Source organism: Falco rusticolus, chromosome 4 (genome assembly GCF_015220075.1).
Source record: "Falco rusticolus isolate bFalRus1 chromosome 4, bFalRus1.pri, whole genome shotgun sequence".
Taxonomy (NCBI): Eukaryota; Metazoa; Chordata; class Aves; order Falconiformes; family Falconidae; genus Falco; species Falco rusticolus.
In genome coordinates this window covers 12,994,978-13,016,613 of record NC_051190.1, presented here as the reverse complement: position 1 = coordinate 13,016,613, position 21,636 = coordinate 12,994,978, and the positions used below count along the sequence as shown (strand labels likewise).

The 21,636-nt window shown below is 46.8% G+C and overlaps 1 protein-coding gene across 4 annotated transcripts in view; it reads left to right on the top strand.

Annotated features, from left to right (window-relative positions):
* Positions 1–21,636, top strand: part of GRIP2 (glutamate receptor interacting protein 2) — a 285,022-nt gene that overhangs the window by 164,000 nt on the left and 99,386 nt on the right. Inside the window, exon 1 of one of the 4 annotated variants that reach the window (XM_037385785.1) lies at positions 7,686–8,160. The exons of the other annotated variants lie outside the window; for them this stretch is intronic. Within the exon in view, the coding sequence (XP_037241682.1) occupies positions 8,082–8,160 (79 nt within the window). The 5' untranslated portion in view covers positions 7,686–8,081. Of the gene's footprint in view, positions 1–7,685; positions 8,161–21,636 lie in introns of those variants that run through there. 4 annotated transcript variants of the gene reach the window in all.

Sequence of the window (21,636 nt, the reverse complement as noted above, 5' to 3'; positions counted from 1 at the left end):
CGTGTTTTCTGATGAATTCCCTTCCTGCCCTGGAAAGAGCTATTGCTTACAGTTTTGTCTTCAAGCAATGATCATAATAACAGCTATTAAAATGACTCAAGAAATTCAGGTACTAGGGCACCTGCTTTTATACATTCCTTTCTGGGAAGAAAACCCGAAGAAATATAGAGGGGATAAAACAGACTGATTTGAACAACAAAAAGCAATTCAAACATCCCTCACAGGATAAATTAAAGTGATTGCAGTGTTTCGGATATATTTTTCTTGGATAACAGTCAAGAGCTGAGCTTTTGTTGATATAGTTCAGGCTTTGTCTGTGTGTCTGACTAAGGTGGTATCACTTGGTGCGGTGGAGGAGGCTGGATTTGGGTTGCAAGCAGCACAGCAGACGTGCTGATGGTTAAAGCCTCAGTAGCAAGGTCCACCCTGATTTTGGGAACCTCTGGGGGTAAAGTAAGCCATGCACAGCCCCTGACCCTGCAGGATATCCATATTACTGCTGCTAAAGGCAGAGGGATAAGCTGCAGTCTTGGGCTCCTGCTCCCAGTACTGTGTAGGGACATACCCCATGAGAGAACAAGAGCTTGGTCCCTTTCCCATTTCTGGGCATCAGATGACATTCAACCCAAGGACTGGATATTATCAGCCTTAAAGCTTTTGGGGGTGCACGTGAAGAGACCCGGAGGTATTAACAGTGGAAAGAAAGCCCATTGCCGTGTTTGTTTTACCGTTGTGTCGCACAGTCCTGCTTTTGGAAGGGGGGGTGTGTCAAGATGCTGGTTTTTGGTGTGTGGCTCACTTGTCTGTGGAGGCAGGATCCAGGCCCCCGGTGCCCTGGCGTGGAGCACTTGGAGCCAAGAAGATTGATTGAGACAAATGAAACCCGTGAGGTAGGCGGAGACACAAAGTCATCAGGTGGCTGGTGTAAACATGTGCCATGGTACTGAATTCAAGGACACTGTGACAGTGTTGGCCTGGGATTTGCTCCAAGACCCATTTTCCGTAGGGGCTTATTTTCAAACTCTATATTGGACAGCCCTGATTTGGCTTGGGCCTTTTGAAGCTTTAAAGTGTCGAGCTGGGTCTAAGTAAGGTTGTCCATCCAATGCTGCCTTTTCCCCAAAAAGAGCTGTGATATTCTATCAAAGCTAAAGATCTCCAGAGGTGGCCTTGGCTCATAGGAGGAAGTTTATTCACACATGTCCTACTCCTGTATGGGTCAGAACCTGGATCCTCTGTGGTTGCTCCTTGGGGACCCATTTCGGGTCCATGCTGAGTGTCTCCCCACCACCACTGCCGGAAGTGTGACGTTGAGCTGTGGTGCCGGGAGGGAGCCCAGAATGACCAGTCTGACCAGGGGGTTGATGTGATGGGACCAGTGGGATGATCTCCATCGCTGGCTTTAGCCATGTTCTTGGGAGATGTTGCAGTTACTAGCACCAGGTTGCCAGAACCCTGCCACACCCACAGTATTTGCCAACCCCTCCCTTTATCTGCCACTTCTACTGTAGCTTGGAGTAACAGATACTTCCATTTTGCAATAGCTGTACCACTTTTTTCCCCCTGCACGTAAGCATCAAATGCTGTTGCTGAATATTTCACTTGTTCTTATTTGGACTGAAGGTTTCTGTTACCACTGGCCCTTAGGGGACCAATTTAGCTGCACTGAACCAGTTTTGGTGTTCAGTTCCTTCTTTTCAAAGAGCTGCTTTTCCACATCAGATCAACCCTTCATGTGCTGGCATCTTCCACACTTCCAGCTCAATGAATGTTTAAAAAAGATATTTCTCTCTCCTGTCTATCCTCACACATACATATGCCTCTGCTGTCTAAATGCTGAGGGGACATGAAAGTCATGCTGAGAAGCGGGGGAGATTTTGATGTAAATGGTGTACCACCAGGGACACAACCTCGTTCTGGCTGAGTGAGGTTTTATGCACAGAAATGTAAAATATTCAGCCCATGTATCATTAAAGTGTTGTAGCAAAGCCTCTGCTAGTCAGCAAGTGCATGAGTAAATTCTGAATTGCTGACCATGTCTCAGCTCTCTGCCTCAACCTATGCTGTGGTATCGTCTTTTGCAATTGCAAACATGTCCTGCAGTATTCTGTTGTGTGTAGGGTTCTTGTCCCGAGTAAATCTTGCTGTCTTGTGGCTTTCATACCTGGATAGAGAAGCCTGCAAAAACCACTTTGTTCTCTTCCAGTCTTAGTAAGAGGTACAGACGGAGGAGGTAATTTCACAGTCCGTTGTGTTTGTCTGATAAAATACACGGGATTAAAGATAATATGGGTGTTTTGGTGCCTGTAGTATTACGAAATAATTCTTGGAGATTGGAAACGCATTAAGTGTGAGTATTGGTTTAGATTATGACTTTCCTTAGTTTAACAAAAGTTTGCATTGATGTCATGGTGGAGAAGAGAGGGCTCTGTGTTTTCTTACAGGGAATACTCAGAAGCATCATTTTGGCTTCAGCACATCAGTCTTTTCATGAGGCTGGTGCCCTGCAATCACACAGATGTTTTAGAAAAGCCCATCTCGCTGTCTTATTTGAATTATCTTCTCACACTCAGCTGCGTAGGGATCAGCCTATTTGGACTTTACAGGATAAAGATACTGGAGCCAAAACAAACTCCTGGAGAGGATCTGCAAAGGTGGTGTGTGCGTGTATCCTGAACTGTGTACAAATACCCCATAATCCTATATATTTCTTCTGGGCCATTAAACAGGATGCTTATTCCCCTTTAGATTGTAGCATCTGAGTGATGGATTGCAGAACTCTGCCTATTGCCTGACTATCACTTTAACTTCTCAAAGCCCTTTTGGAAGTCATGGTGCTTTATAAGCAGAAAATATATTTGAGTTTTTCTTGCTGTAGCTTCTGGCACAATGGAGTCCAAATGGTCTTTTTCACCCTAGTTGGCACAACTTTTTCTCATTGTAGGATGGAAAAAACCTAATAAAGATAGGTCAAGGGACTGCGATGTAGATGTTAGTAATTAAGATCTCCGTCGCAAGCTGGTGTAACACAGCATCTATGCTGGGTTGGCTGGGTCTGGTGTGTGGTGTGCTGGGGAGGTATGCATTTTGATACTGGTACCGTGTAGTTGTGTCTTAGTACTAGTAGTATATTATAGCCCTGTAGTCTGTGCAGGAATATACTGCGTGCAGGGTAATACAAAATTTCAATGATTGAAATATCTTGTCCTCAGCATGGCTGACTCAGTAGAACATCCAGGAGAGGCATTACGTGGGTTCATGTATTTCCCTTCCCGTCTTGTGCACAGGCTGTTATCCTCACCGGTTCCTGTTTACTGGACACCGCTGCTCAATTCTGCATAGTCAGACTGTGCTATGTAGGGATGGCACTGAAGCAGCATTATTTGTTTGCTTTTTCCATTCCATATGCATGTCCCCCCCTTCCCTTAAAACCACAAAGAGAGTGTGTGACATCACACAGAAGATCCTTGCCTGCACACTTGGGCTTGCAGTGACACCGAAAGCCCAGGACACCTTGCTCTCACAGTTCTTCCCAGTGCAAAACATGGCTCTGAACTGGTTCCATGCTTGGTGGCAAAGGAGGTGTCAAGCTGATCCCCAGTACAAGTCCAAGTAATCAAGGGCTGGGATCTCTTTATTTTATTTGTGGCATATTCTCTCGACTCCGGTAGTAAAGTTATTAAAATGAGGCTTGTCAGCACATTGAAGGCGGGGAGGGAGAGGGCAGGGGCTTTGCATCTTTCATGCAGTTTGATCCTGCTCAGCTTGTTAACACTTAGTTGCTTCTGTGATTAATTATTTAGTCTTCTCCCTCGGTACTGGGGTATAATAGCACAACCCCCAATTCTGCTGAGATTCACAGTTCTTTGCTTTTTCCTGCAAGCCCTTCCCGCCACCTCGAAGTACAGAGCAAGGAGGTCAGTGCTGCGGTGCTTAAAGAGCCCGTCAGCCGCCCGGGCTGCTGCTCGCCCTGCGGTCCTGCCATGGCTGCTGGGCAAGGACTGGGGCTCTGCCTGCAGGGAGCTGTCAGTCCCAGCTCATCCATGTGCCAAAGTCAGTGGGGAGAGCTGTCCCTGAGTGCCCTGTCCCTCCAAATACAGCCTTTCACTGCAACGTGTACTGGTGTGAAGGGGAGACATCAGAGGGGGCCAGCGCTGTCTCCAGGTGCAGTGAAACACAAGAATTGCACGTTGGAGGCAAACGTCAATAGAGAGATTTATCTGACATACCAGGTTTGGTAGCCCCTTTCCCTTTTAGATACATTTTGAGCAGCTTTCAATCCAAGTTTTTGTAATCGTCAGGGAGTATCTTCTCCAGCCATTTGGTTTTGGGGGGTGTTGCATCTTGCCTTGATTTGCTCTCCGAGGCTATGTCTGAAAAGACATTTGCCAGTTCTCTGCACCCAGTGCTCCGGCATCCGCCTGCACGTAGCAGTGCCTTGTGCCCGTGGTGGGGCAGGCATGGGGTGCCCCCCAAGCACGCTGCTGTGGTTAGGTGCGTGTGTGTGGATGGGTGTAGGGTGAACTTGTGCCCAGTGGGTGCTGTAGTTGCTATTACTGGGGTTGTGGTTCAGAATGGGTGAGCTGAATGCTTGCAACACCCAAACCACCACCTGCCCTCTGGGGCATCAGGGCCCATGGACCATATGCAGCTAGTGGCCCAGGGAGGGTTGGCAAGTCCTCCTGGCTCTGGAAGGCACCTTCCTCCCTCCCTGAGCATCCTCTGCTGTGCTTCCTGCTTGAAGCCTCACTGCTGGGTAAGGCGAGGCCTAAGGTCTGAATAATTAGGAAGGAATTAGCTGTGTTTCTTTATGGCATGGTCTCCCCAGTTCCTCTGATGTTTGCATCCTTCTCCTTTCATCTTGCGCCTCTGTGGCAGGTGCCCTGCACAGCCGTGGGACGTGTGGGAGGCTGTGCTGAGGGGCAAGCAGGCACATCCCAGTGTAGCAGGGCTGGGAGCTGGTGCTTGTGCCCCAGCCCTGCAAATGTGACTTGGAAGGTGTGAGTATGTCCTTTGCGCCACTGCAAACTCCCTGCCTGCTGCTGGATGAGCCACCCTTCCTTCAAGTCTGTAAAATAGTGCTAACTCCCCTCCCCACCAAAGGTGTTGGAAAAGCTGATTATTTTATGTTTAGGAAGCTGATGAAGCATTAGCCTGGGTTACTTTGTTTTATTAGAGTCCATAAATTAAGTGGAAACTCACAACGATGTGGAAAGGAGCCAGGGAGAGCAATTATTTGTCGGGAAGTCATCATGATTAATGATTTTGCTACATGTTCATTGAAAGCGTTGGAAGTTTTTAGCAAAGTAATGCCCGAAGGCAGCTGGTACTGAGTGTATAGAGCAGACTGCAACAGGCTGCATCACTCACTCGCTGTTTAGGAAGCTCAGTAGTAACCAAAAGGTGTTAATCAAATAGCATCTTTAAGACTTTGAGCCAGATGATGGAGCTACAAAGCCGCACTCCTCTGAATGTCCCCATGTCTGTTTTTAAAGCTCAAGCCCCTGCCTGCAGACCAGTTTACTGTCTCCAGATGTTGTCTGTGCTGCAGTTTCCCCATAGGTTATAATTTTTGAATGGCTCATCCCTGTCAGATCCGTTGGGGATGTTTTGCTTGACCTTCCAGGGCTGTGCTTTGGTGTAAATCTATGCAAAATCTTCTTTGGGGCTCCCTGTGCAGATATGGAGTGCAGAGGCATGTGGGTTTGTGTCCTCTGCCCACGTGCCCTCGCTGTAAAGCTTTCAATGTGAAGATCCAAGACCTCAAACACCTCCCAGATAGATGGCAGTGGGTCCCTGTGAGCCCTGACTGTCCATCACAGCGTGATGGAGGCTGTCACTGTCGTGGTGCAGAGCACCACTGAGGTTCTCCCCATCCCTGGGGTCAGATCCAGCTTGTGGGAATGACGTCTTGATTCTCTGACTGGAAACATAGTGTGTGCCTCCACCTTCAGTGTCCATTAATAGCACATAAATAACCCGCTTGGGTCAGAGATGCTGAGGGTAATGCGTAAGCTGGAAGGAATCCAGAGCAGAGCTGGACTCACTGCCCTGGCAATTAGATCAGAGTAAAACTAAAATTCAAGCCTAAAATGCCTTTTTTTTTTTTTTCCTTCTTTTCCCCAAACTCAACCAGCTCTTGGAATTATGTTGGGCTGTGCTGTAAGTGTAGGTAGCCCAGGCGTAGTTTTTTTTTCACAACAAAACAGCATTTTAAGAGCCCAATATCATAACCATTGAGCCATACTAGTCATATTTTTTATTAATAGTTACTGTTTCAGGGGCTGGGTCATGATGTATAAGCTTCACTTTATACCATTGTTTAGTCTACTTAAGTAGCAGTCTACTATCTATCGTGGAACTACTCATGTTACAGGAAAACTAACATACATCATAACTTGTGGGATTCAGGCTGCCTATGCAAATATGCTTACCTTCTCATTTTTCAAGAAATTAGCAAAAAAAGATGATATTTCTGTAATTAAAGACTATATGAAGTAAGGAAGTTTAAAATACACATTATATGCAACATCTTGGTAAAGTCCCACTTACAAAATCATTAAATCTCTCAAATTATTATCTAAATAAATACTTTATTGTATTTTAGTATGCTTTATTATATTCTGCAGTGCCCTGAGCACCTGGACTTCATAAATAAAAGAGTTATTATGTAGAATCTTAGAAATATAAAAATTAATGCTTTAGTGCTTGGAGAATTATAAAAATTTCAGCAGGTTTTCTAAGGCTAGTGATAAGGGTTCATAAACACACTAATTTTTCTACTCTTAAACATTTCAGGTCAGTGGAGAGGAGATATTAACAGAACGTGTGCTCTTTTAATAAGAGACTGGAGTGTTTGGAGGGCAGCATACCCGACTGTTGCACTGCAGCTCACTCTAATAACATCTCCAGACACTGCAATAGCAATAAAGCATGACAAGATTGTGTAATAACTTAATAATTTTTTCTGGTAACATGAAGAGAGCATGTTATAGCAACGATCTAACCCTGCCCCCTTTCAGTGCCTTGGGGAATTTGGGGCAATTGTTGCATCTGTTGTTTCAGTCTCTGAGCTCACTTTAACTCCTTTTTGGGGTGGTGCATGTAGTACATTTTGCTTCTCGGAACGAACTGGGAGCAGGCTGTGCATGTGTGTCTGTCCCACCTGCCTGCCAGGAGACGCTTGGGGAACGGGACGAAGCCGGTTTGATGCAAAGGCACATTAACCATGCTCACCCCAGCTTCCCACCTGATTTGATCTTGAGTCCTCATTTGCATTATTTATGTGGCTTTTCCCCTGGCTTTGCAACCTGGGAGATGGGGCAGGAAGAAGGCTCTGCGCCTTTACGCTTGGTTTATGGAGCCCCTTGCAGGGTGAGCATCGGTGCTCTCTCCAGCTTGGGGTCAGGTCTCCTGGGCAGGGTTGGTGGGAGCAACCCTCCTGCTGGTGTGGCTCTGCTTCGTGTACAGGAGGACCCACATATTGCCACAACATGTTCCCGGGCAGGGGAACAGCTCCAAAGTCCTCAGTGGTTAAAGATTCATCATGGAATAATGCTGCGGGCAGTCTGTGGATGGACGGCCCATTGCCGATTAAGCACACAACGGGGAAGCTGTGGGTTCTTTTCCCCCTTGTGTAAATTTCCACATCTAACGACCGCTTGGGTAGCAGGCACATAAAATTGGGTTGGATGGAGAGGTTTCTAAAAGGATGTTACTTGACCTTTGCTACTCACTCTTTCGGCAGCTTCTCAGTAGCCAGGAGGCGTCCTAGAAGAAGATAATTAGGCTTGTGCTATTTCAACCTCCTCTGATCCCTAAGAAAGAGTTAATTACAGTCTTTTCCCTCTTGCTCAAAGGTGGCTGGGTATTATTATCAGAGCTGTAATTATTCATGCTAATTGCTTATTTGGAGAGGGAGAGAGAATGAGAGAGAGAAACCCCGGACTCCACATCAGTGATCAGCAGAGCAGACCAGGTGCGCTTCGTTAAGGCTGGAGCGAGGGTAGTGCTAGGGGTGGAAGGAGGTTCGGATGCCGGAGTAGTTGTGAGCGAGCGGTGGAGCAGACCTGGTCCTGCTAATGCTGCCACCTCCTCTGGGACTGAGAAAAAAGAGCATGCACTTCTTGCAGACCTTCCTCCGGTGGAGGGCACTCCGAGGTAATTGTACTTCTGACTAGAGTCTTCATTTGTTTTGTGGCTTAATTAACCTTTCATAATTTTTTTTTGGTTTTGTTTTAAATTTTCCTACAAGGGAGCAGAGTGGGTTCAGAGTGGGTTGTGAGATGCATATCTGAGGTTTGTGTTTGAGCTTCTCTGCAGATTTTGTGGCTGATATTTCATTAACTGAACAAAAACTTGTATGATCCCCTGGATGCCTTGGTGTCGGTGTTTTTGCTTTGGGAAGGGGAAAAGGAGGCACGTGTCTATCTTCTTCCCTAGTTACAAGCTTTTAATAATAAGGCTAATTTCCTGTGGAGAGATGTGGGGCTTGCCTGTTAAAAGCAAGGGCTTTAAGCTTTATTTGATGGCTAAATGTATCTGTAGTGTGATGGTCCTGATTAGATGCCTTAGAAGGCATCGGCATGGTAAAATTTAGCATGCTGCAGAAGCTGAGACTTGGTGTGGAAATGTTGTGGGAAGCTGTCTCCTTGGGCACACCTGAGCATTCTGGGGACAGTGGTGTGCTGTTGAGTGTGGTGGCACACCACTGGCTTTTTCTGAAGTGACTGAATTATTGATGAGGTGGGAGCTTGTTGTGAGGACTTGAGTCATCCTTAAGTAGTGATTATTTTAGTTTACTTAATTTTTTCCTGGAACAGCAGAACCACTTGTCCCGCTTGGCTGGGGTTGTAAACTGCTCCTGGTTAATCTTTGCCTGAGTCAGTGCAGTGGTGAGTGGTCCACTGTGGTGTGGGTTGTTTTCTGTTGATCTTTCTGTTTTCTCTTAAGCCTTTGATTCCTGCTGTTCTTAAGGTTGAGAAAAACCATCTTAAGAATTGCACTCATAGGTGATACGAACTATGCAGGTTTTAACATGATAACTGCAAGGAGCTACCCCCTGCCAAATGTTCCAACCTTTGAATGTTCTTCTATCCTTTTTTTAAAAGTTCTGTCTGCTGTCGTCCTTATGGACAGCAGCCATGTGCTGTGCTGAAAGCCAAACTGTACTGCTCTCTCTAAAATTATTATCCTTGTGCTTTAACTTCCTAACTGGCCGTAATTATGTTTTAATGTACTGAATAATCTTTTCGTCTGGATGTTTTACTACTTACTTAAATTACACAAGCTTTTCATGTTCATATCCACTTCCTGACAGAGGAATTAGCTCAAGTACAGTGAGGTGGGGAGCGAGAACTGCTGCTGCAGGGACTGCAGTCGTCCCCGTCCTTGGGGGTGGGAGGCAGTGACAGGGATGGGGAGATGTTTCCTTGGGAGTATTGAAGAAGTTTGAACTTACAAAGAGGTCAGAGGCTTGGATCACTAGTCTAACAGCTACTGTGTTGCTGAACCTGGGCTGAAGGTTTGTTTGTACTTTTCTAAGCCCTTTGCATGCTGATTGTTGGGAACCATAGACACCTCCAAGAAGGCAAGGAATCCAAATCTACAGGGCTGCTACACTAGAAATGGCCCTTAGTAAACCCAGTCCGTGCAAATTTGGATCCCCTAAAGATACAAAGTTTTTACTTGTCTCAAAATCTGTAGGAATTAAGAGCCTTTTTACTTCCTAAATTATCTGGCCAAGTGCAGTGATTATTTTCTCTTTCCCCTCCCTGTATTTTCTGACAATTACCACATATCCTTTGCTGGTTTGTTCCCAAGCTATGTGTAAGTGCACAGTATCCAGCTAATTACTACTTACTGCTTTCCTATGGACTTTAGATCTCCCAAACACCTCTTGAATAACACTGTTGTAGAACACTAATGTACCTTTGCATGCCTCTATAACAGGCTTCCCGTGTGCTGCCAGCAGGGCTTGCTTCCATCTCTCCCTACAGCTTATTCTTCACGGTGGGGCTGTAGGATTGTACGTGGGTGGTAACCTTCTTGCACCTGTGTTACTCAGTGGTTCAACTCCATGTGCAGATTGCCTGGGGAGTTCAGAAGTCTTTAGGCTGTAGACCTGATCTTTGCTTTACAGGGGTTAAAATATGGTGTGCTGCTGCCATCAAGGAGATCAGTGTCCCAGAGGAATGTACTCTGGAGGCTACTAAAGCCCATATGAGACTGTGATCTCTCCGAGGGGAACACATCCTCCGTGGAGGAACTACATACGGCACACAGTGCATGGCTCTCACTGAGATCTCCTGATTGTGGAACTCTGCAGGAGCAGAACTTTGAAAATCTTCATAGTTCATGTCCTTTTCAGGTCATAAATGGATTCCTTGATGGATATTTATGTCCTCTATTTCTACTTGGATATCAAGAGTACGTAGGTAGGGGAGAACCCTTAACTATTATTAGATTTTTCCATTAAGCTGTTGCGGGTAGAGAAACAAAAAGACTTATCAGATGATGTGCTCAGCATGTCTCTGTCTGCGTGGGTTAATGCTGGCTCTGGACAGACCCGGGCTGAGCTATGGAACTGCACGGTATTCGTTCCTGATCCTTCGGTATTCATTCCTGTCCCCTGGGAAGGGACATGATAAGGCTGCCAAGAGCAACGTGTCCACTCAATGCCTGGTGTTGGGACCTGATGCTGTTGTGTGTGTTCAGTGACTGGAGGGTGACCAATGTGCAGCCTAGGGATGTTAACCACTGTTTTGGTAGTAACAGTAATAAAAAGAAATAAATAAATAAAGTAGCCTCTCTAAGTGACGTGGAGTGCTTTGGACAGTTAGCTGACCTTGTGCGCTATAAGAAAAAGGATGTAGGATGTCTAACATGGGGGAGTCCCAACCAGAGATGACACCATTGCCCTTGTTGACATCCAAGTTTTTGGGATGCGAGTAAAGAGGTTTGGAGCAAGGCAGCTGCAAGTACAGGACTGGGTAAGAAGCTGGGCAGTGAAGACTCATAGCCGTTTGGTATGTTAACTAAGTGCCTGCCTTTCATCTGCTGTTGACCTGTGTCGGACTTGGAGCTAACGGGAGATACACAGACAGACCTTTTGGAAAGCAGGCATGTCTAAGCAGACTTCGGTGGGCTTTGATCTGAAAGGCTCTCCTGTAAGCATCAGCCAGCCTTTCAGTTGATTGCTGTGGGTGAGAGGTTTTGGGAGTGAGATGGCATGGTTGGGGTTACTGGTTTTTTTTAACTCTGCTAGCTGAAATCAGAAAATGTAGAGGAAAGGCTTTGTAGGCGGCTGGCTTTGGGAGTGGGGGGACCAGGGAAGCTGTTTCTCTTGTCTACATCAACTATTGCAGTATTGTTATAATTTTCCTTCTTTTTCCTGACAAAATCCATTAATTAAAAGTCTACATCAATCAGCACTCATTGAGTTTGACAGACCTGAGATTCAATGCTAATTCATGTAACTGCTGTGTGTGTGGGGTGTGTGTGCCCTTAGGGGCTAGGGCAGCCAGCAAGTAATCATCTGTCAGTCTGAAGTCTTGCTCCATCGCCCCCCAGTATATCTGGGTGGGGGGAAATGGGGGAGTGAGGCTTTACAAAACTCAGCAAGGTTAGTGAATATCCCAGGAAGAAAAAAAATTAAAAAATCTATGCTTTAGCTATTGGAACAGTGGAGCTGAGAAAAGAGGTTTGGCCAATGACCAAATTGTGCTTCCCAGAGAGTGCCCTGCTCCATGGCGAGCCCTGGCAGGACTCTGGCCCGAACATCGTGGGACTGTGCAGCCATTAAAACAGTTTTCCTATAAATTAGCCTTGAGAAATATCCCAGCCAGAAATTATTGTGTGCCCTAAAGTGTAACCCCTGCAGTAGGTAATGTCCCTTGGGGTTGGGTTTTCAGACAGTTTCTGTAGCCACCTTGTAAGAGACAAGTCCTGATTTTTGTTTTGTTTCTTTCTGGGTTGTTCTTGAGAAACTGCCGTTTCCTTTCTTTGCCCTTACAACGTTGTTGATGGTATCCTCCGTTATCCTCATCCCCAGCAGAACTTGTAAACCATTGCTCAAATCTTTGTCATTTTGTCTAAACAGTGATGTGCAGCAGCAACATAATGTGATGGAGATGTACATATGTAACAAGCTTCTGTGGAGAGATATATGTAGGTATAGATGTGTGTATATATGTTTTATTAGCACTTAAATATATTACCGTTTTCTCCCACATTCCTTTGCTGGTGCAGCAATGTGTGGTGGGGATTTCATGGGCTATTCCTAAGCTCGCAGACAGGCACATTGCAGCTTTCTGCTTTATTCCCCTTTCCATGCTCAGCTAGGGTTACAAGGTCCTTTACAAGGTAGTGGTCATTTTTCATTTTCCAATATATACCAACTAAATATTCCTGATAGTATTATCTTGACAACAACTAACCTGTGCTGCTCTTGCTTTGTGCAGTGTTACTCTTACCCCCATTGCACTATGCACATGAACACATCCATACGTGCAAACTCACTAGAGTGTTTTCTGCTGAGGTCCTCACCAGCTGTAAAGCTTTGCTGCTGCCATTGCATGAGGGCCTTTTGTGTGTCCATCGTCAGAAAATGAATGGGTGCTGATTTAGTAGGGATTTGGTTGAGCAGTCCTGGGTGTGAGGCTCAGCTGGAAGTGATGCTATGTAATCTTAATTCTAACATAATCAATACCGTGGTACAGGAATCTCTTGTGTGAACTGTCTTAACCCTGTCCCCATCTCCTTCCAGTTGGCTGCTCTGCACCTTGAGAAAGGCCTGACTTAAGGTCTGATGTATATTTTTTTCTTTCTTTACTCTTTGTGAGACTTAATTCAAGTTAGCACATGAATTTTGTGCCTTGCTGAGTTTACGCAAGGGGAGCAGCAAAGACAAACATCATAATAGGATCTCTGTTCTTGTCAAAAGGCTGGGAAAGAAGATAAGGGGTATCCAGTGCTTCTATTGGACTCGTCTGGAATATCAATAAATTATGATGATGGCCAAGTCAGGCCCTACCTGACTTGTGACTACTGAAGAGCCTCATGCAACTGGATCGAAATCAGCTCTGAAGCCTGATTCTCCCTGGCACCTGGGATTCTTGGGGTTATTGTTTGGTTTTGGGGTGGTGGGTTGTTTCTGTTGGTTTTGGGGTGGGGGATTTGGTTGGTTGGTTTGGTGTTTTTGTTGTTTGTTTGGGGTTAGGGTTTTTTTTGTTGTTGTTTCTTTGGTGCTGGGTTTTTTTTGCTGGTTGTTTGTTGGTTTTTTTTGTTTTGTTTTGTTTTGTGTTGGTGGTGGTGGTGTTTTATAAATGTCCAGCAGCTTGCTCTGGTAGTTCGGCTTATGTGGACACCAAAGCAGAAGTAATCAGCAGTGCATCACAACAGCACCTTCCTTCTTGCAAAGTGACATTGTGACCCTGTGTATGTGCCTGTGAGAATAAAAATACTAAACTGCATCCCTTTCTGTTCTCCTCCCCCAGCTCTGCGTTAGCCATTTTACAGGGAGTTGTGGAGTCCAACAGTCTCAACTGAAAGTACATGCTGCTCCCTCGTGGAGCGCCAGGCATTGCAGCGAGGCCAGGAGCACAGCGCTGCTTTGCTTTGCAGCCTCAGGCAGATCGCTGTGTATAAAGGACCTGGTCCAGCAGCCTCTGAAACAAGCGACGCTCTTTTTAGGAAGGGGAAAATGGAATTTTGCAGGTGATGAAATGAGAATTTTCCCAGGGTTTTCCCAGTCTTTATTTTCCAGCCAGCCCCTGCCTTGGAATGGAGCGTATGGGAATAGCTCGTGAAGCTGTCTTGGCTTTGGAGGGTGGATGAGTAAGGAGTGATGAGGATGTGGTGCTGGGGAGAGGTTTCTCCAGTCTTTTTTAGGGATGCATTGGCCTGAGGAGCCCGAATGCCCAGGTCATTAGAGGCTTGCCTGCGTGTTCAGCACACTTTCTGCAGGCAGCCCCGTGTCTGCAGTGCTGCAGCCTCGGGCAAAGGCAAAATGCTGCTGGGTGCTCCAGACGTGGAGCTAAATCCCTCTCGCAAGAGACGGAGCAAACCTGAGGTCTGGGCTGTTCCCAGAGAGGAGCGGGAATTGCCCAGAGCGTCTCCTGTTCTGCTGAGGAATCTGCTAAATCCTGCCATCATCCAGCAGCTTCTGACTCTCAGAGAGCTCCCTAAATAAATGCTCCTTATCATGTCTGCTGGAAGTAGGTGCCTTTTTGGAGAAAAGCCCTCTTCCCTCCCGATGCACAGGGATCCGGGAGGGGTTTGAAGCCTGGTGGTAATCGCAAGAGGGCAGAGTTGGCTCATGGCTCCTGAGCTCCTCCAGCTCATGGACCCACCAAGGGGCAGCGGGAGCTGGCCTTGCCCTTGGCGCTGGTGGCACTCGGAGCTGCAGCAGTTGCTGGGCTGTTGGCACAAATGTGACTCCATCCTTCTGACTGTGCCCTGCAGCACCGCTGATACCTGGGGGAATATATAAATAAGATGAGAATCTCTCTTGTGACCCTTCTCTAGTTGCTTTGAAAGGTTGGCTATCCACACTATTCTTGTGGGCATCTTGTTACGGCATTAATAAAAGCTTCATACTAATATTGATGTTAGAATTGAAAACATAAATTGATTGTTAATTAGCAGCTGACTCAAGCAGTGCTGTAATGATGCATGGGGGTCGGCTTGCCAAGCAGTGTCTGCTCTAAACTACGCAAATGGCATAAATGCAGATCACAGGTCCTGTTTGCATTTAAAATAGTGGAGGTGTCATTGCTAATGAATGCGTCTTTCTAGCAGATACTCAGCAGGCTACTAGTACTGTCGTATTTTGAGAGTATCTTTTGTGACATCGGCTGGAATGATCACAGTGGGAGGCTGCCTCCTGGTCACCTGTTGGTGGCTGCGCTCGGCACTTTCATGTAGTGCAGAAATGAAGAGTTTGAGGCTTTTAAACAATTTTTACATTAGAATGATGGGAGGAGACAGTCTTGCATCGTCTCTTTCAGTTCCAGGTGAAAACAATTACCTGAATTGGTTCAACCACTGGGAACCTGCCTGGAGACTGAAGTGTAATGCAGTGCAGGTACTTTTTGAAAGTCCTCCTTGCTGAGAAATAAGCTTCTTGTCTCCCTCTGAGGGGCTCTGTCTCCTTGCAGAATATCCTGGGATGGGGGAAACTTGTGCTCTAACTTCAGCAGATCAAGAGCAGATCTGCTAATACCTCTGAGTATCCACGCACGAGACATTGAGGTCCTTGAGTCAGGGCTGCTTGGATCCTAGACTGAAGATGAAGCCAGCACTGGGTATCTGGGCTGCAAACACAGCCTAGATGCTTACCAGTTCCTCAGAGTGATGACATAATTTGAGATTTAAAATCTGAGTTTGAAATAGCTCAAGGCTATGTGATGTCTCAGAGCAGGACAGTGTTGTCTGGCTGAAGAAAACCCACAGGTCACCTGTCCCTGCCTGCAGTGCCAGCTCTGTCAGCCCATGCGTGCAGACGTTTGTCCCATGGAGCGGCATCCCAGGCTGCTGGGCTCCCGAGTGCTTCCCAGGAGGGATCTGTGAAGGTAAGAGATCCCATACGAGCTGTCTGCTGGTATCAACCTCAAGATGGGGGAATCTGTTGACTGTCCCCAGGACAAATGAAATAGTGCTGCTCACTTCTGCTGGTTTTCACTTTGCTCGCAGAAACCTGTCACAAGGAAAGATACAGGCGGCCAGTGGTCCTGGGGCTGTGGTGGAAGGCTGTCTCTGTTTCTCACACCGTGAGTCCAATTAGATCAAAGTTGTAAAAGACGACTGATGCGCAGCAGAAACATCTTGTCCCTGGGAGCTTAGTGACTGAGTCACACTGCCCGTGCCCCTCTCCAGCTTGGGAGCTTCTCCTCCTCAAGGGCTTTTTCTTTTGTTTTCTTTAAACTTGGAGAATTTTTTCAACTGTATGGCGGAGAAACAACTGGCAGGGTTGGATTGCTGTACTTCAGCTCTCCTCCCAGCTGCTAGTTACAATCCAAAGATCATTTCCTTGTTGTCAACAGCTTTTGCTCTTGGCTGTTTCACTCGCTGTGCCAAGGAAACACTGGTTTCTCAGTTGCAGATTTAGGAAACGAACTAGCTTGCTGGGGAACAACCAGTGACAACTTGTCAGGCTTGATGGGGGTTGGAGGTTTTCCTTAACTCCCCTCGAGCTTCTTTGTTTCTTCCTAACTGGAGAATCCTGGAACATGGCGAACTGTCTGGGAGCAGTATGAAAATGTATGAAATGTAACTGAACTGTAGTGTGCTCACCAAAGAGGTGCTTGCTGGGTTGGAGGAGGGTGTTTGCTTTATGTTGGGCTTGATGTTGTGTACAGAGACTTATCAAGAGGAAATCTGTTAATGTGTGTTGTTGAGGCTAATTTGTGTCAAAATAGAAATCTGTTGCACAGCTCTGCTGAACAGTCTGAAATGTGGAAATCAGTGCAAGCATGACTTGTGTGATTTTTAGGTAAGACCACGTGTAACCTTCACTAGAGCTTTCTGGGTCTCATTGATGCCATCAAGTCCAGCAGTAAAGTTATCTTGAATGGACAGCTCTACCTTCTGTGGGATTTCTCCTGGGGTGGGGGAATAGGGTGGCATTTTTGGCCCCCTACTCCAGTTAAATTTCCTGGAAAGAAAAATTGGAGTAGTAAAACTGATCAGAGCCTTTCCACCATCCAAGGCATGCTGATATCTCCCGTGGCCCTCTCCCTGCTGTGAATGGGATTGAAGAGTAGCTCTCCTGTGCAGCTTCACTAGGGTTTGCAGTTAGCTCTGCTGTCTGTCAATCTATTGAGCATTTCTAGTGTGAGTCTGCGCTAATCGGGTGCAGTGCTGGTGTCCATATTACAGATTCTCCTCTGATGAGGTGATAGTAGGTGGCATGTATCATTAACCTTCTGGGCTGCTCTAATTACTCGGTTTCTGATCAGACATACGTTGTATTAGTATGTGATGGCTAAACTCAGTAGAGTGTTGTCAGAGCGTCATAGGCTCTGCTGTCCTGCAGAATCATCTCTTCGTTTCCCTTGTTCCTCTGCTCCTTGCATAAGGACAAAGGGGTTGGGGGAAGGAATCTGGATCAAAAACAACCAATAAAGCAAAAGCAAACTTCAAGAACCTCCTAGGTTTTGAGCATGTGTGCACTCAGTCATTTTCTGTATCTTTTTTCTCAGTCTTCATACTTCTCCCCTAATTTTTACCTTTTCAGTCTTTGGAGTTGCTTTGAAATGGGACTTCCCTAATTACATCCCCACCCTTCACTTAATTCAAACACTGCTTTAATCCTCTTCCGGCCCTACCTGAGCCCAGCATTTTCACAGGGGAAAAAAAAAAGAAAGAAAGAAAAAAAAAAAGCAAGCTTAATTCTGGTTAGTTTTGTTTGCTGTCTGGTTTGCTGGCAGGGTGTCTAACACCGTAGTTTTGTAATCCATAAAGAGGTGGTGTCTGGTTGCACGCAAAAGTGGTGCTTAGGGCAGGCTGTGCTAGTGCAGGCACGCCAACGAGTCTCAATAGCTCCAGAGCCACCTCCCAGCGGCACCAGCCGGGGCCAGGGGTGATGGGGTGCACTTGTCTAAACAAGCAAACGTTCTCTTCCAGAGCTGATGGGTGCTTGTGGTGATGTAGTAGGAACCAGCGGTGGGGCTGCCAGCTGTGGACTCCAGGCTGGAGCAGTGCAAGAGGGATCCCAAACCCTGGACACTGGGGTAGCTCTTCAGCTGTGCAGAAGCAAGAAGAATTGGCGCTAACTTCTCCTGTTGATCCAGCTTTCGTTGTAAAGCCTGAAGAGATGTTTCCCAAGGTACCACAGATGACAGAAGGAAAAGGGCTTCCCAAAGTGAAGTAGGTGCAGTGGGAAGTGTTCAATTAGCAAGGGGAGCTGGTGGTAAGCATTGCCCTTGTCTTGATGGGAATGCATAGGGAACATATGTGTTGGCATGCTTGGCTTAACCTGACTGAAGAGCCTCGTCTAAGATGCAGAGTAATGTATCTGAAGTTGCTTAGATCTGAACTTGTCCCTAGGCAACAACATTTGCCTCAGTGAAGACTCATCTTGTATTGCATGTTCATTATAGCTGAATTCTGTTTAAGGGTGCTCGTGGTAGAGCATTCCATAAAATAAAATCAATTATGCTTCAGTCATCTTCTCTCTACCAAGTGTAAAATGGGGATTGATTATGCCCCTGAGAAGAAAATGCCATGTAACACTTCTCATCTATGTCTAAATGTGTTCCTGGTAGACCAAACCCACTTAGAAACAGCTGTAACAAGAGTCAGATGCTGGGGCTGAATGGGAGCTGGTACTGCCTTGTCCTATCCCCAGAGATGGTCTAGGAAGAGCCCTGTATTGCCTTAATGCAGCATTCCTTTTGCAAATGTGCTTGAACAACAATCTTGGGTGCAGGCCCAAATGTAATACCTGCTCAAATCGTGCTCTTGGTGTGTCAGACTAGCTGCAGATGTGATGCTGAAGCATTGTTGTTTAATAGATTTTTATCTTCTGTACCAGTGGATTCAAAGGGGTGAAAAAGATCCAGAGTGCTGGGCCACAGCATGTGGGAGGAAAGCAGCCTCTGAGTCACTCTTAGTTATGAAATGACAGCAGAATTGAAATGCCTCGAAAGCCCCAACTGTGCATTCATGTAGGCTGCTAATTGTTGATGATCTGCAAAGGCAAAGCCCTGACCAAACTTCCGAGACAGCCCTGTTTCCCTAAAGAGAAAGAGAAATAGAATGGCCTTTTCGTTAGCGCCTCAGCTGAGTTTTGAGAGCACATATGACACAGAAGGCACAGCCTCCCCTTGGGCTACTGCCTGAGATGGGATGGCATCACAGCCCTGGGCCCCCAGAAAGCATCTCCCCCCACTTCTCCTGCAGCACCAAGTGGAGCCCGATGTGCAGCTGTTGTGGTGCCTCTGTAGATGCAAGAGCTAGGGAGCAATGGATAGCTGTCCCCCTTTTATTCTGGGGGGAAATGAGTCCCAGGGAGTGATGCTGGAGGGGCAAAGGACTGCTGGATGTGGAACTGCTCCTGCCAGTGCTGAGAGCCCCTTTTCTTTCCCAAAAGGGTGAGGGTGCTCTTTTAGGATATAAAGCTCCAGACTCAATTACCTGATTGAGAGCAGACTTCTCCATCCTGTGGTTCTGTTATTCACCAGGTTTCTTGCTTGCACCTGGGTTGGTTTTAATTCCCTCCAGGCTGTGTTGGAAGGCTTTTTGGTCCAGGCTGAGGAACATCAGGTTTAAATGGAATGAGGTATTTCCACCAGGTAACAACTCTCCTGGAGGACTTTGTAGAAAAAAATGTCTCAACCTATTCAATTCTCCTACAACCCTGGTGTGCCGTGAGTCCAGGAGGACTCAAGCACTTGCAGCTCTGTAAATCATTCCTTGGCTGGTACAGGTGGCCTCAGGGACCTGATGGAGAGGAGCTGAGTTGTGGAGGTGGCATGCAGGGCACTCCTTTGCTGCAGCGTGCTGTCAAAGGCTCCCCCAGCAAAAAGAGCTGTGCATGCCACAGGTTGAGGTGCTGCATAATGCAAGCTTTGCGTGATGAGAGCATATGAATCAGGAGCTTACATCTCACTTTAAAGTCAGTAGAAGAAGAACCAGCTTGATCCTCCCTGCTGACAGCCCCAAGAGTGCATGACTGTCATATCTGTGGTTTAGCATGACTTTTTGCCCCTAAAACTGGTGCTGACTTACTCTGCAAAAAGACACATTGGAGCTATAGCTCAGTGCCTGGGGAGATGTTGGAGGTATTAGCGGGTCACTGGTTAAAACTATGTAAAACTCACGAGGGCTTAGTTTGAGGTCAGAGCCTCATCCCCAGGTGTAAGACCCGCTTGCTGCGTGGGAGGTCTCAGACACAAATACGTACCTGCCTCCCGGCTCCTTTGTGCTCACAGTAATGCTGGCTCCTTCCTTGCTGTCCTCATTGACTTGTTCATCTGGAAGAAAACACAATGCTTTCCTAAATTTAGCTGTGTAAGTACCGTGGGTGTTGTCTCTTCTCCCCCTTTCCCCAGTTTCGAAAGCCATCTTAAAAACCGCACAGCGATTTCAGTGGCAGCTTGATGGGAATCCATAGCAAATGACTCTGCAATTAGTAAATCTCTCCTATTGTGACAGCTCTATTATTAAACTGCCATAAATGCCAGGCTATTAATCTGCTGTCTCCTCAATCCTCATGCTTCCTTTTCCTTGCCTGTCCTTTTCACCATTTTATTTTATTTTATTAAGTTTCAGCTGCCTTCCAGCAAGTGTTTCCAGGGAGGGGTTGTGAGGTGGCCCTTGCAGGGGGAGGAAGGCTTTGTGCCACTGTCCTTTAGGAGCTTTTTATCTGTAAGGCAGGCAAAAGTTCCGAACAGTCGCCTCTCACTTGCTTTGAAACTTTTGCTACTTCAAAACCAAAGAATGTGGAACTCCTAATTTGTAAAAAGTCAAAATTTAGCTCTTAGGAAGCCCCTTTCTGCAGGAAGGCAAAGGGGTAGGGAGGGAAGCTGTGACAGCAGGTGGACACCCATGTTGTCTTACGAAAAGTCATAGCGGTCCTGATGGCAGGGTGAACTTCACGGCTGCCGTTTCCCTCTCTCCTGTGATAAGAGGAGTGCGTCTCAATTCTTAGCTCATAAATCTGCTCTGTCACCCCAGGGCTTGGGGACAGGTGGTGCTGCAGGCAGTGCGGTGGGGCAGGAGCACACGGGGATGCAAACAGTAATAAAAGCAGAGCCTCCAATTTTACCCCAGATGGTGCCTCCGTAGTGCAGGTGTGGTTTGTTGGCACACACTCATCCCTCCGGAAAACAGAGGCTGCCTAGCCAGGGGCAGAGGGGAAAATGGCATGGAGAGAAGCAGCTGCTATAGCATAGGACTGGAGCAGCAGGAAGGTTTCACCTTTAATCTGGACATTGAGATTGGCCTGTTGAGGAGGCAGGGCTGGTACCTTTGTCCTGGGGCTTCTGCTAGGGAAGGAAATGGTGTCCTCCTTGCAGTGGCGCGAGGATAAGCTTATCACAGGGAGGTATCTGCTGGCTGGCAGGAAAACGCTCAGGAAGGTCCCCAGCAGCCTTGAATCCGACATCTTGGCTTACAGCCACTCCCCAGGATGGTGCTGGTCTCGGAGGAGAGGTCTGCCACCCCTGCAGCTCCCCTGGCACCATGGTGCCCTGTGGAGAAAGAGGTGATGATGGTGCTGCCTGCTGCTGCCTGGCAGCCTTGCAGAAAAGCTGGATGTGTATTTAGAAAACGTGCACGTATAGCTGTCCTGTTCTCCACTTCAATCAGAAGCGATATTGTCCTGTGACCACTGTACTTTCACCTGCTACTTGGAGAAGGGTGTTATCTGGTAGCACTGTCTGGCCTACGCCTTTCTTGGAAATTTGGGATCGTGTGGACTTTTAACAGCTGGAGTGTAAAGAAAGTGTCCACCCCACTCCTTGGCAGGGGTAATAGGAAAGTGACCTATCAACCCAAAATTCGAGACTTAAAAACTGTTGTGGGGATGAAGTGAAGAGTAGCAAAATCATTCCGACAGGGAATTGCATCTTATTTTTTAAGGCTTTTCCCTCGGCCTCAATGACTTAAACATAGCCATGCTGGTGTGTATCA